At 45.1% G+C, this 16,501-nt stretch overlaps 1 protein-coding gene across 1 annotated transcript in view; it reads right to left on the reverse strand.

Moving 5' to 3' along the window:
- Positions 1–198: 198 nt before the first annotated feature.
- gas2a (growth arrest-specific 2a) overlaps positions 199–16,501 on the reverse strand; it is a gene marked incomplete at both ends in the record, with an annotated part of 27,587 nt that continues 11,284 nt past the window's right edge. Inside the window, 5 exons of the mRNA XM_079502334.1 lie at positions 199–477; positions 5,140–5,247; positions 6,779–7,025; positions 7,704–7,767; positions 12,632–12,773. Of these exons, the coding sequence (XP_079358460.1) occupies positions 199–477; positions 5,140–5,247; positions 6,779–7,025; positions 7,704–7,767; positions 12,632–12,773 (840 nt within the window). The remainder of the gene's footprint in view (positions 478–5,139; positions 5,248–6,778; positions 7,026–7,703; positions 7,768–12,631; positions 12,774–16,501) is intronic.

Here is a 16,501-nt window from a genome sequence, read left to right on the forward strand (position 1 = left end):
TACGTGACATATTGATATATTTGACATCAAGAACCGACGTCAAACAATGTCCCGATAGAGCGGCCAGGGCCGATACATCGTTCGGGCTCTATATAGCCCAAGACAGACATGTATAGCCTATGATAAACTATAGACAAATCCGCTAAAGAGCAGCAGATGATGTTTCTAACGACCATGTCTTCTCTAAGTCTCGTCGTTTTACTTCTTGCTGCGGTAGTTTGCAGTCACCACCAGGTAGCCGTCTCGGGTGAGGTCCTTGATGTTCGGTGTCTTGCCCCCAGCACAGGCGGGGGAGGAGGGGGTTTTGCCCCCAGCACAGGCGGGGGAGGAGGGGGCCTTGCCCCCAGCACAGGCGGGGGAGGAGGGGGTGATCTTGGAGATCTGTAGCATGCGACACGGGTCGTGTTTCAGCAGGTAGCTCTCGAACGTCTCCCATCCCCCACCCACGCGCACCATCACGTGTTTGTTGTGCAACATCTGAATGGAAGACACAACAGACGTGTGTTAAGACAATGAAATTCAACGCAACATGAAACTATTACAATTTATCATTTATCAGTTTAGGGCATTTGTCAAACACTCTCATCCAGAGTTACCTATACAAAGTATCACATCAGAGTAAATTACATGAACTCTAGTCTACTTTTTTAAATTAATTTTATCCCACGATTTTTCTAATCCATTTTGTCACTAATCCTGGGCGCTACTCTCCCTCTACCAACCTGGGGAGAGCCCCGAACTGAGCTCATGCTTCCTTCAATTCATGAGGAGTGAGCAGGCTGCTTCTTATCACCTGACCTCACCTGAGAGGGGGGAGTTTCCCCGGTTGGACGTAGTGCGTGGAAGGAACACGTTATACCAACCAGTTCCTTTCCCCTCCATCATGTGCCCAGGCTGGTCAGGGGGAGGCAGTTTAGAGACCAGGATTACTGCATGTGTTTTAGTTTTTTTGTGAGGGCACCTATACCCTAGGGGACACAGGGAGAACATGTGAGGGTACCTACCCTAGGGGATACTGGGAGAACATGTGAGGGTACCTACCCTAGGGGATACGGGGAGAACATGTGAGGGTACCTACCCTAGGGGACATGGGGAGAACATGTGAGGGTACCTACCCTAGGGGACACGGGGAGAACATGTGAGGGTACCTAGAAGGAAGCATGAGGTCAGTCCGTTGCTCTCCCCAGGTTGGCGGAGGGAGCCCAGGATTACATTAGATAATTGACACTGGGTGAAGAAATGGGTTCCAAAATCGTAAAAAAGAGCTTCCGTTGCTCCAGACTGTATGAAAGAAGCAATTATATTTTATCCATGATCAGAGCTTCCGTTGCTCCAGACTGTATGAAAGAAGCAATTCTATTGTATTCATGATCAGAGTTTCCGTTGCTCCAGACTGTATAAAGAAGCATATATATTTTACTCAATCAGAGCTTCTGTTTCTCCAGACTGTATGACGGAAGCATTTTGAACATTGCAACAAACAGCCTCGCAACGCGAGACTGGGCTACGATCTACGATCCAAAGGCTAGTCCCGCTGGATAAGGAGTGTGTGATAAATGTGAATCCGTTGGAAGGAATCAACCTAAAGGCCACAGGCAGGGCAAGGCGTCCAATCAGAATCAATCTAGATGCCACAGGCAGGGCAAGACGTCCAATCATCCGGCCCAGAGCCCCGGGCTCTGTGACTGAGGAACATAATGGCTCTCTGTGTCAGGGGGGAGAGAGAGAGAGAGAGAGAGAGAAAGAGGGCCCTGCTGCGCTGCTCCGCAATACATCCAATACAATACTCAGCCAGCAATGCATGCAACATGCTATACAGACTCTATAGTGGGCACCACAGCTGCTCCAAACAAATGAACAGTGAGACTGTTGGACGTTCATAGGTGCGTTCATGCTAATGTGAGTAAGGGTGTAACGATACAATTTAACAGCGATACGATACGTATCACAAATTCATGATACATGGTTGACGGTACGATGCATGGACGATATTGGTTCATTATGGTGATACGATTATGATTCAATGATTTGAAATCGATACAGTATTAGCAGATACATTAAATATGTGTGAAACTTGTGGATAGTGCAGGTTTTTTAAGGGAAAGATTTATCTATTATGGATATAAGTAAACACAGTGATTCTCTGGCAAATAGATGGACATTGTATTTGAACACATATGGACAAGCCCACACCTTGACGTGAACAGAGAATACACACATTTATCGATGGACCAATTGTAGCTATTTGGAATGGAAAAGTAATTAAACCCATCTTTTTATTTGTTCTTCTTAAAATTGCTAAATACAATGCACAAATACTACCATAAAGGACCACTTCACCACTTTTCTTCATATAATTGTCCTCACTCCTCACTAATGTTCGTGATAAAATAGCACAAAAAAAAATCCTATTTGGTCCGTGTCTCATAGGAGGGCTGTGGGAAGTTCAGAAACCCATCCACCAGTGACAGGCAGATATAGATTTTTGTCAAAAAATATTTAGATTTTTATTATCGTGAGAACGATGGCTTCCATTGCAACTTTTCAGGAATAGAAAGGGTTTCTGAACTGCCCACAGCCCTCCTATGAGTAAAAAATCACACTTGTGTGAAGTAAGGGACGCCGTTGGGGGCACACACACAGTCCATATATAGACTTGGCTGCCACATGACGTCACGGGGGGAAAACACAATGTTGGAGGGGCCAGCGCCCGCCCCTCAAAAACAAAATACTAGTCTCCTGTAGTCAGACTAAGGTTGGGTGGTTTCTTGTGATCGTAATTGGTGCCGATCACGCCATTTCAAATGATTCGGAATCGGATTGGGGCAAAAAAAACGTGATCAGGACATCCATAGTATCAATATTATATCCATATCCTGATACACATTCCTCAATACTTGTCCTTGGTTGCCTAGCAACAACCCCCCCATACGCGCACGCACGCACGCACGCACACACACACACACACACACACACACACACACACACACACACACACACACACACACACGCGCTGTCTTCTTTGGAAACAACATGACTGAACTTTTTTAATATTAATTGATTACGGTTCACAACTGTCTTCTGTATGCGCTCGTAACACCACGGTTGCGGTGCGATAAGGCTATGGGAATGCAGTTTTTAGGATCGTAATATCTCTGATTCTTCTTTTTTATTATTTTTATTCTATGTTTTTTTTTGGCTTTCGCCTTTATTTTATATTTTTATGGAGGGATAGAAAGTAGGCTGACAGGAAATGGGGAGAGAGATGGGGGGGTGACATGCAGTAAAGGCCGTCGGGATCGGGAGTCGAACCCGCGGCACACTGCCAGACTGGATTACCAGCCAAGGTGCCTGAACCGCTGAGCCACAGCCCAGGCCTGATTCTTCTTTTTGGACCAAAACAAGCTTGATTTGTGGCTCATTTCTCTAAACGATATGATCCTCGGTTAAACAAATTTAGTTTTGGGTGAATTAAATAACATTTGCATTCGGGTTCAGAGTCTTGCTCAAGGACACTTTGACACTAACTCAGGGGGAGCCCACAGGGATCTAACTTCGGTTCCCATCCGGCCACTCTACCCCTGATCCACTGCCTGCCTCATGTCTTTATGACAGGACAGTGAGTGGAGAAAGAATTGACCTTGTTCATCAAGCGAGCAGACAGAAATGTGTTCCGCATACGTTGGCTGCAGACGGACGGACATTGTTGGAATAGCATTAACAACAAATGAAAAGCCTCGCCGCGTCTCCACACACACAGAACAATGAAGAACCTCACAGTGTCTCCACAGAACAAAGCAGGACTTTCATCTCCAGCAGATCAGCAGCCAGTCAGCCTCATGCTGCCGAATGAAGCTCTGTCTGCGTGCGTGCGTGCGTGCGTGCGTGCGTGCGTGCGTGCGTGCGTGCGTGCGTGCGTGCGTGCGTGCGTGCGTGCGTGCGTACGTGCGTGCGTAGGATCCACAGTTTCCACCGAGATGACAGACCTCATTGTTGTTGTTTCAACCCATTCAATGTGAATATAGAGTCAATAAGACACAGAGTGGGTGGAAGTGGGTCAGGAAAAGCGCACAGTCATCACGTTTCATCACCTGATGAGTCCCTGACTGTGTTGTACAAATTAATCCATGGCTTAGTTACATAACAAGAGGCTATTTCTCCTTTTAAATGTAGGGTAGCATCGCAGTCCCATTCATTCCCCATTCATTTTTCCCATAGACGTTTTAGAAAGTATTTATTTAAAGACCCCTAAGCCTCGGACAAAGCCAACTCGGCTGCTGACAAATCATGACAATAAACAAAAACAAATGGGCTGAACAAATAATTAGAAAGAAGAAGAAAAGGACAGGGTACAACCAAGGGGCCAGTGATGCTATTCAACGTTGAAGCTCTGGGTCCTAGTGGTAGGAGGAGGGACTACAGGCGGACCCGTGGATTCATGACCGGGAAACCCCGTGCAGCTGGGCTTTAACGTTGAGCGCTCGGTTGCCCTACGTCACCCAGGACCTCAAAGTTGAGGTCCGGGGAGGGACTTCCGGCAGTCTTCCGGGTGCTTCAAAACGCCACTGAGCAACTTCCACTGACATGAATAGCTGGGGGGGCGGAGCTTCGCGCCAGTTCAGTCTCTATTATATATATACTCTATGGGTACAACACTTTTTTTGTTATTCTTCTTCTTTCTAATTATTTGTTCGGCCCAATTATTATTTTTTATTGTCATGAGTTGTCACCATCCGAGTTGGCTTTGTCAGAGGCTTACAGGTCTTCAAATAAATACTTTCTGAAACGTCTATGAGAAAAATGAATTGTAAATTCACTTCTGGTGCCCTCGTAATTCTCAAAGGGGGACTGCAACGCTCTACACTACAGGCTCTCGAAGCACAGCAGCCACGTTAGAAATGGTATATGATGCATTTTAAAAAGCGCCTTTATCCAAGGCACTTTACATAGATTGTGCATTACATTCATCCATTCACACACACATTCCCATACCGATGCCGGAGGAAACCATGCAAAGACATTCACGGGTCCATTCTATGCATGTGTTTCCCTTTGCTTATTGTAAGTCACTCTGGATATATATAGAGTGTCTGATAAATGTCTCCACTGTAGAATGTAATGAAGACGTTCCACACTGACCCTGATGAACAGCATCTTCTCTCCGACTCGATATCGACCTTGAGAATGTCTCTCCACGCAGAACCTGCTGGGACACCTGCACGGAGGCTCCTCAGTGATGTATCTCACCTGAAACACACACACACACACACACACACACACACACACACACACACACACACACACACACACACACACACACCCATCTTATAGACACATACACATCCATCTTATACATAAACAACTTATAAATGACAACTAGCCCGTAGCACTTGCCCTATAGCCTTGACGACCTTACAGGCGTATGCATAGGCTCAACTTATGCAACTTAGATGGCATTTTATGTAGACAGCACTATGTACGCATAGTTTCATTATATAGATATTCCACTGTTAGGTTCTTAGCTTACATATGATTCTTGGTGACTATTGATTTTTTTAAATGCATTTGTTCTATCACCATGTGTTGTTCTTGCATACTGTAAATCACTCTGAATTAAGAGGCATCTGCTAAACGCCTAAATTGTAAACTGTAAACGTACAACACATATACACATTACACATCCATCTTCTAAACATATACATCCATCTTATAAACATATATAGATCCATCTTATAGACATGCAGGATGTTGTTTCATTGACTAGGCCACAGCCAGGCTTGATAAATACCTAAGTTGTGCGCCGCTGTTGTGGTATGATACTGTACATGTGAGCTTGTAGATCTGGTATTTATGATACATTGTGAGCTTGTAGATCTGGTATTTATGATACATTGTGAGCTTGTAGATCTGGTATTTATGATACATTGTGAGCTTGTAGATCTGGTATTTATGATACATTGTGAGCTTGTAGATCTGGTATTTATGATACATTGTGAGCCTGTAGATCTGGTATTTATGATACATTGTGAGCCTGTAGATCTGGTATTTATGATACATTGTGAGCTTGTAGATCTGGTATTTATGATACATTGTGAGCTTGTAGATCTGTATATAAATATATCAAACATCAGTGTGTGTGTGTGACTCGGACGCCTATCTTCGCCTATACAACTTGTGCTAAAATTTAGAAACCCCACCTAGGGTACGGGCGCTGATGACGCAGAGGAGAGAACACGCCCCCCAGCGGGAATCGAACCTGGGACCTTCTAGCTGTGAGGCGACATCGCTACCGTTGCATGTTGGAATTGTAACAGCTGAAATCAATACTATATCAGTATTACGATATTAACCTACAGGCCGCATTAAGTGATGGTGGGGGCCGCATGTGGCCCCCAAGGGGCCAGTGAGGCTTTCCAACGTTGAAGCACTGGGCCCTAGCGGTAAGAGGAGGGACTGCAGGTGGACCCGTATGACGAGGAAACCCCGTGCAGCTGGGCTTTAACGTTGAGCGCGTTTGCACTTCTGCATTTTGGGCACCAAATTTTGGTGCCCAAATCGAAAAAAGGCGGAAGTAGACGGTCCTTCCGGGTGCTTCAAAACGCCACTGAGCAACTTCCACTGACATGAATAGCGGGGGGGGCGGAGCTTCGCACCAGATCAGTCTCTATCCTTTTATTACTCTATGGTGGCCCCTGGGCCGCCAGTTGCCCATGTATGCCCTAGGGGGCACCACCGCGCCCTCAACAAACAATAAACGTAAAGGTTTGGTGAGACTCACGGCGTCGTCCAGAACGTTGCCGCTGCTCTTCTTGCTACATTTGGTCGGAGAGGGAGAGGAGGATGAGGAGGAGGACGATGAAGGTGGGGTTGGTGTAGAGACGGGGGAGGAGGAAGGTTTAGTGGGGGACACAGCAGGAAGTGGGGAGGAGGAAGGTGGAGTGGGGGACACGGCAGGAAGTGGAGCTTTCTCCTCCTGTTCGATCTCTTTCTCCAGTTGGATCAACCCTGGAGCCTCCACTCTGTACCTATAAACATACAACACAAATATACATCCGTCTTATAAACATTATAACGGTATGATACATTGTGAGCTTGTAGATCTGGTATTTTTATGATCTCCAGTTTTGATCAACCCTGGAGGCTCCGATCTGTACCTGGAGCGTTAGAGAGGTACGGTAAGATGAGAAGATCATCATCATCATTAATGATTCACTTTATTAAAAACTAAAAATAATACAAATAAACACTAGAGCCTGAACGATACAGGGTAACTGGAAGGCTCGCCTTAAAACACGCTCGGCCTAATGTAATGCCAAGCATTGTCCTTGATATTGACCTCACGCCGACCGCTCGGTGGGACGGTTCTTGTATTCTTGTATTTGTTTCACTGAGGATAATGTTAGAAATAAGTTTAGGGACAGGCATAGTTTTACTGAAGTTACGTTTCGGAAATAGTGTTTCAGGCACCAGTTTACTGAGGTTTAATATAAGTTTATTTTTTTTTACATTTTGAGTGTACAGCACTTTGGTTCAACACTGTGTTTTAATTGTACTTTATAAATAAAGTGGATTGATTGTCCTTAATCAAGTTTTGATTGGTTATAGAAAGGAAGGTATATAGATGAATGTATGTAATAAACACATCAACTGTAGCAGAATGCATATAATAAATGTAAAATATGAATGTAATAAACAGATCTTACTGAGACGCTATCCTCCCCAGCTGTAGCAGACACAGACACACCTCTCTGGGCTGTCTGTGGAGAACTGCACGGAGAGAAGAGACATACATGTTAACATACATCACAGAACATAATGTTCTACAATCTACATCATTGAGACAGAACATACATGTTCAAACATGGCAGCTTCTACATGTCAACGTTTGTGATCAAAGACCACCATCATACATCACCACACATCACCACACATCACCATACACATCACCACAGCACAGAATGAAGTGGGAATGACACACGTTGAACATTAAAACTGATGTGATTATATTAAGAGTGAGTGAGTGAGTGAGTGAGTGAGTGAGTGAGTGAGTGAATGAGTGAGTGAGTGAGTGATAGAGTTGTCAACCAGGCCCGGCCCTAACTGGCCCCGCCCCTAACTGGGCCCTACTGGGCCAGCCGACCGCTCACGCATCCAACAAGCTTTGAACTGAGCAGATTGGACCCATCTTGTAAAATGGCCACTTTCGCCGATTTCAGCTTTTTTCTACTGAGTTTTGGCCATTGTCGGCCGTCGGGTCGGGTAGGGTCGGGTTCGGGCAGAATTTGAGAATGAGTGAGTGAGTGATGGAGGTTATACAACACATAATAGAACTACATAATATCTACATAACTCCACAGTGAATGATGTAGGTTCCAACATTACAACAACACATATACTGTAGATCTACATAACGTCTACATCACAACAACACACATGATGTGCATGAGAACCAACCTGCTGATGTGTATCTGCTGCTGACGTCCACACAGAGACACAAAGACAAAAAAGCACAGTTTCTGTCACTGGGCATATGTTCTGGTCAGTGGTGGGATGGGGACAACCCTATAGGCTATACTCTAACACACAGTGGTGGGATGGGGACAACCCTATAGGCTATACTCTAACACACAGTGGTGGGATGGGGACAACCCTATAGGCTATACTCTAACACACAGTGGTGGGATGGGGACAACCCTATAGGCTATACTCTAACACACAGTGGTGGGATGGAGACAACCCTATAGGCTATACTCTAACACACAGTGGTGGGATGGGGACAACCCTATAGGCTATACTCTAACACACAGTGGTGGGATGGGGACAACCCTATAGGCTATACTCTAACACACAGTGGGGGGATGGGGACAACCCTATAGGCTATACTCTAACACACAGTGGTGGGATGGGGACAACCCTATAGGCTATACTCTAACACACAGTGGGGGGATGGGGACAACCCTATAGGCTATACTCTAACACACAGTGGTGGGATGGGGACAACCCTATAGGCTATACTCTAACACACAGTGGGGGGATGGGGACAACCCTATAGGCTATACTCTAACACACAGTGGTGAGATGGGGACAACCCTATAGGCTATACTCTAACACACAGTGGTGAGATGGGGACAACCCTATAGGCTATACTCTAACACACAGTGGGGGGATGGGGACAACCCTATAGGCTATACTCTAACACACAGTGGTGGGATGGGGACAACCCTATAGGCTATACTCTAACACACAGTGGTGGGATGGGGACAACCCTATAGGCTATACTCTAACACACAGTGGGGGGATGGGGACAACCCTATAGGCTATACTCTAACACACAGTGGGGGGATGGGGACAACCCTATAGGCTACACTCTAACACACAGTGGGGGGATGGGGACAACCCTACAGGCTATACTCTAACACACAGTGGGGGGATGGGGACAACCCTATAGGCTATACTCTAACACACAGTGGGGGGATGGGGACAACCCTATAGGCTATACTCTAACACACAGTGGGGGGATGGGGACAACCCTATAGGCTACACTCTAACACACAGTGGGGGGATGGGGACAACCCTATAGGCTATACTCTAACACACAGTGGTGAGATGGGGACAACCCTATAGGCTATACTCTAACACACAGTGGTGGGATGGGGACAACCCTATAGGCTATACTCTAACACACAGTGGGGGGATGGGGACAACCCTATAGGCTATACTCTAACACACAGTGGGGGGATGGGGACAACCCTATAGGCTACACTCTAACACACAGTGGTACAAGCTTGTAGATCGGCTATTTTTGCTATTATTTGAATTGAAATCCTGAATTATTTTTTGCTATTTTTTTAATTGGAATCCTATCCTATTTTATTTAATTTCAAATGCCTTAATTATAGTTATGTTAACTTTATGTTAACTAATACCAGTCATTCAGCTACTAATATGGACTGAAGTAATTCATTAAAGCGTGTCATGTTTGCATGTTTGGAATTGTAACAGCTGAAATAAATACAATATCCATATTCAAATCACAATGTCGTATGGTATTTGAGTCTGGAGATGCTGTGTATGGATCTTGTTTCCCCCCGGGATACATCCATCTCTTTGACGCAAAGAGATGGATGTATGTCAGTCAAAGGTCTCAAGTATTGAACGTCACTGTATCAAAGTCCGCCCATATTGCATACCGTGTCCAGATTGGCCACACCAGTTCTCTGGTGTAGGAAATGGGCGTACAATTGAGCCTCTCCAGACCGTAATCAGCCGTTTTGCCAACGGCTGATTCGGTCTGGCTTATTAGCCAGGCTACCGCATGTGGTCACCTTCACTTAATGTGGCCCGCAGGTTTATATCCGAATGATCGGCTAGTTGAACTATTCAAAACCTATTTTCAAAATAGTAAAAAAGGCAAAGGGATAAGGTCTTAGTCTTAGTCAACAAAATTAACAGTGATTCGGTCACAAAACATGTGGGACAAAAATGCCAAAGCCTTGTGGGCAAGACAGAAATAACACAAATAACTTTATTTTATCAATAAGCGATAAGACTTTTTAATAAATAGTGTCCTGACATACACAAATATGTTTTACTAGTGAACAAAATGAAGATAAGCATTTGTTTACCTTTTAAATTAAAGTATCTTTTATCTTAATACTTTTTTATTATGTGGTGATGTGTTTTAATAGTAGTACATGTATACCGTTTTTTTATTTATGAACTGCCAGTCTGAGGAGTCCTGACAAATTCATTTTATCCTTTTTCACTGTAGTGTATTTTTAAGGTGTGGCAATAGAGGGTATGCGTGTGACATCATCATCAAACCCGGAAGTTATGCGGGAACGCCTACTGAGTGGCAAAAAACTACTTTCATTGTCAGGCCAGACATTAAACTCACTTTGCCACTCACTTTGCCACTCGATTTGCCATTCACTTTATGCATGTGCATACCCTCTATAAAGTCTTTCTGAGTTCTGACGCGTCCTCACAGGAGAGCAGATTAATGTCAGAGCAGAAAGAGAAGAGACAGACGGTGTCCTGTCCTCTCTGGGGACAGACAGACAGACAGACAGACAGACAGACAGACAGACAGACAGACAGACAGACAGACAGACAGACAGACAGACAGACAGACAGACAGACAGACAGACAGACAGACAGACAGACAGTGTCTCTGGGGGGCAGACGGACGGTGTGGGGACAAGCAGGGCAAGAAGAATGAGGCAGAACAAAAAAAAGAATTCATCCTTGTTTTAAATGAGGCCACACTGTATCTGTGTTTGATCTAATGCTGTGGGAGTGTCCTAGTGAGGAGATGGTACGCAGCTGTGGGAGTGTCCTATAGTGAGGAGATGGTATATATACTGTATCTGTGTTTGATCTAATGCTGTGGGAGTGTCCTAGTGAGGAGATGGTAGTGTTTGATCTAATGCTGTGGGAGTGTCCTAGTGAGGAGATGGTACTGTATCTGTGTTTGATCTAATGCTGTGGGAGTGTCCTAGTGAGGAGATGGTACTGTATCTGTGTTTGATCTAATGATGTGGGAGTGTCCTAGTGAGGAGATGGTACTGTATCTGTGTTTGATCTAATGATGTGGGAGTGTCCTAGTGAGGAGATGGTACTGTATCTGTGTTTGATCTAATGCTGTGGGAGTGTCCTAGCTCTGGTCCATAGCTCTAATGCCGTTGCAATGCCGTTGGCCATTTAGAGCTATGTTACCGATGACTTCCGGGGCTCGCATAAATGCAGACCAGCCTCTCGTCTTTAGCGTAATTAAAAAGAACGTTTTTGCTTCTCACCAATACAAAGGCGGGTTGTGTCATTAGAAAGCCTACTTTCCTTAGTGGAAGCACTCTGAGCCCCCCACCACACCCCTAACCCTAAAGGTACTTTTTGGCCAGAAAGGGATTTCTTTTCACCGGAGGAAAAATATTCTGTATGAAGGTTTTCTCTTGGCAATATCGGTAGAGGGTGTAGAGGGAGTAACTACAAGTATTTTTAGTTCAAAATAACCACCATCGGTTCTGATGCGAACGTGCCTGCAAAACCAAGGGGACTGCCCACGCAACTTCTAGGCAAATCAGTGAACTGGGTGATAGCCCCAAAGTGAAAAGAATTGTCGGACAGTAAAAACAGAGAGATGTGTTGGGGGAAGCGGTGATAGGCTGATCACAGCGGCGAGTGACATAATGTACATAGGTAGTTTACAAACCTTTAAAATTGATTGATTGATTGATTGATTTTTTATTTATTTTATTAACAGTGTGCAGAATGGGTACATATCACATGAAAGCACAACTCAATACAAAGACTGTTACTGTGGAGTTTGGATGACACACTGATAAAGCATTACACTTGTTTACAACAGGGTCCACCATTTTCGATTCATCAGAACATTTAGACGTACAAATATACACTTCCATATAAAAAACAGGAAATCATGTAAAGGAGGTAAAAAGGGAAAAGAAATATTTAGCCTACAGTAAGGGGGAATTGCAGCCGTCCGTAGGTGCCCTTTGGAACTACACATTGGTGAGTGATGTAATGTTGTAGTTTACAAACCTTTATAAAACTACACCGTGGTGATAAGCTATCACCTCAAACTGGAGTACGAATAGGCCTTAACACTCACCTAAATCCTCGGACTCAAACAGGCAGGTTTCTCCAACGCCGACCTCTCGACACCAGCTCAGGAAGTTGGCCGTGTTGTCTCTGGCGAAGAACGACCCAGAGGGGGCGCTCTTTCTGCAGGGTATCCTACGATGGGGCAGGAGCTGCCGCACGCACGCACGCACGCACGCACGCACGCACGCACGCACGCACGCACGCACGCACGCACGCACGCACGCACGCACACACGCACACACACACACACACACACACACACACACACACACACACTTTTAATTTTAAGTTTTTTTTAACCATTATGTCCACACAAGGGAGATGCTACAAGGACACAAATATAGGTGCATTAGAGTTACACTTACTGTACATAATCATGGCAAGACATCATGGTTTTCAAGGTACGGTACACGTCACTCCTAACCAGATGAGTGATGAGTGACATGAGTGACACTGTGTCAAACATAATAATACTTTGCCAAATGCCTTTCAAGAGATCTCTCGAGGAAAGGTATTATTATTAAGGTCACCTTCGCCATCAATGAGAAAAACGAGATTTGAATATTGAATATTGTTTATGCCGTTTGCTTTGATTGATTATTGATTGAACAGGTACGCCGTAATATAATTTCAATAGGGTGTGTTCTAAATAAAGTGTTAAAACATTATTGTACTGTAGAAAGGTCTCTTATCCCTTTATCATTATCCTTCTAAGTATAATAGTATTAATAGTAATACACGATAATCAACACAAACACTTTATTATTCAATCAAAGCGAACGGAATAAACAATATTAGTTTGCAATATAAGTAACTTATATTGCAAACTAATATTGGGCTGCATTCTGCAGGAGCGTCATCTGTTGCGTGTGCCAAGCTGTCATTCTCTTGTATTATACCGTACTTGCACTATTATTTCCCACCACGGAGTAACCTCGCGTCAGACTATCCACCATCCACCATAGTTATCCACCTTGGAGGAAAGTCTGGTAAGATGGGCAGTGTCGGTAGGCCAATCAGAGGCAGGAGGGGCGTTAGCGTGTCTAGAGACGGACATAGATTGCAATCATGCACGCGCACAGCGTTATTAGTGTTATTTAAGGTCAGAATTACATAAAATGCCATGTTTATAGCCTATTAATCCGCGCCGTGCTGATTATCATTCTGATGTCGCCGCCTCGCCCCGTCCCGACTCTAGCTTTACACAACATTTTACAGGACTAATAACTTCCGGCGTGGGCGGAAGTGACCTGTCTGGCACTAGCGCCACGCTCTAGCCTGGAGGCCTGGGAGGGATTGTGTTAAAAACAATTAATAATATTGTCATGCTTACAGGGCCTGAAGGCAGAGAAGCTGAGCCGCGGTGCCAAAATATTTTATTGCTTATAGAAATTCATGCTCGATAAATATTTAGATTTATGGGTAAAGACAAGTACAACGGCAGACCAATCAGAGCTTCACGTGAACATGAAGCTCGACCAATCACAGAGCTTTGTGTGAATATTATGTGTTCACCATCTGCTCAGGCTCGGGTTTCACTTCACAATATTTCACTCACACACACACACACGCACACGCACACGCACACACACACACACACACACACACACACACACACACACACAGTTCTCTGAGATTTATGTGCGTTGCTGAGGTGGTTTCATGCATACAGGATGTGTGTGATGCGTGTGTGATGCGTGTGTGTGTGATGCGTGTGTGTGTGATGCGTGTGTGCGTGTGTGCGTGCGTGCGTGCGTGCGTGCGTGCGTGCGTGCGTGCGTGCGTGAGTGCGTGCGTGCGTGCGTGCGTGCTACCTTCCTCCTCCACTGAGAGGAGGAGGAAGGTACAGTGAGGTCATGGTGGAAGAATGCATGCAGTGTTTTTTGGGGGATTTCTTCTCTTTCTGTCCAGAATGGAATGGAATGCTTTTCTACTGTGTGATCACCTGTCTACTGCCAGCACGTGTGTGTGTGTGTGTGTGTGTGTGTGTGTGTGTGTGTGTGTGTGTGTGTGTGTGTGTGTGTGTGTGTGTGTGTGTGTGTGTGTGTGTGTGTGTGTGTGACGTGTGTGTGTGTGTGTGTGTGTGTGTGTGTGTGTGTGTGTGTGTGTGTGTGTGTGTGTGTGTGTGTGTGTGTGTGTGTGTGTGTGTGTGTGCGTGCGTGTGCGTGTGCGTGTGCGTACGCACACACGTGCTCGTGCGTGCACCCACGACGAGTACGAAAACTTGAGGAATAGACATTGTAAGGAGCCATTTTCCAAGTTACAATTAGCCATGGTATTACTGTGCTTAACTGACCAGCGAACTGGCCTGACCTGAACCCCACAGAGAATCTAGGTTGTATTGTCAAGAGGAAGGTGTGAGACGTGAGACTCAACGCTGCTGGACTCAACAATACAAATGCATTTACGGCTGTTATCAAAGCAAACCTTGGCTTCCATAACACCTCAACAGTGACAAAGGCTGATCACCTCCATGCCTCGCCCCAATTCATTGAAATGGAGCTGTATATATTGTATCATCGTGATATTGATTATAGTTAGTATTAGTAGTAGTACCCATTGTTGTGGACAGACAAGTTGTGGACAAGTTGCAAAGTTGCAGTCAGTGTTTTACTGTTTGGAGGAGGCTCCAGGTTCATCTTACTGGCCAGATTTTGGAATAAATACATGTATAATTCCAGGTGCCTTTTTTGGGTATTTGTTTAATTTTCAGTTACAGATATCGTGATATATCGTTGATGAAATCTCTTGCAATATGTTGAATATCGCAATATATCGAATATCGTGATATTATCATTATCGAGGGCCTAATGTATCGTCTCACCGCATCCCCTAGTCACTACAGTGCTGTAGGATAGTGGGACAGTGATGTTTGGTCACTACAGTGGGACAGTGTTGTTTGGTCACTATTACAGTGCTGTAGGGCAGTGGGACAGTGTTGTTTGGTCACTATTACAGTGCTGTAGGGCAGTGGGACAGTGTTGTTTGGTCACTATTACAGTGCTGTAGGGCAGTGGGACAGTGTTGTTTGGTCACTATTACAGTGCTGTAGCCTGTAGGGCAGTGCAGTGGGCCAGTGATGTTTGGCCACTATTACAGTGCTGTAGGGCAGTGCAGTGGGACAGTGTTGTTTGGCCACTATTACAGTGCTGTAGGGCAGTACAGTGGGACAGTGTTGTTTGGCCACTATTACAGTGCTGTAGGGCAGTGCAGTGGGACAGTGTTGTTTGGCCACTATTACAGTGCTGTAGGGCAGTGCAGTGGGACAGTGATGTTTGGCCACTATTACAGTGCTGTAGGGCAGTGCAGTGGGACAGTGATGTTTGGTCACTACAGTGGGACAGTGATGTTTGGTCACTACAGTGGGACAGTGATGTTTGGTCACTACAGTGGGACAGTGATATTTGGTCACTATTACAGTGCTGTAGGGCAGTGGGACAGTGATATTTGGTCACTATTACAGTGCTGTAGGGCAGTGCAGTGGGACAGTGATATTTGATCACTATTACAGTGCTGTAGGGCAGTGGGACAGTGATATTTGGTCACTATTACAGTGCTGTAGGGCAGTGCAGTGGGACAGTGATGTTTGGTCACTACAGTGGGACAGTGATGTTTGGTCACTACAGTGGGACAGTGATATTTGGTCACTATTACAGTGCTGTAGGGCAGTGGGACAGTGATATTTGATCACTATTACAGTGCTGTAGGGCAGTGGGACAGTGATATTTGGTCACTATTACAGTGCTGTAGGGCAGTGGGACAGTGATATTTGGTCACTATTACAGTGCTGTAGGGCAGTGGGACAGTGATATTTGATCACTATTACAGTGCTGTAGGGCAGTGGGACAGTGATATTTGGTCACTATTACAGTGCTGT

This window comes from Electrona antarctica (genome assembly GCF_951216825.1).
Source record: "Electrona antarctica genome assembly, chromosome: 5".
In the NCBI taxonomy this organism is placed as follows: Eukaryota; Metazoa; Chordata; class Actinopteri; order Myctophiformes; family Myctophidae; genus Electrona; species Electrona antarctica.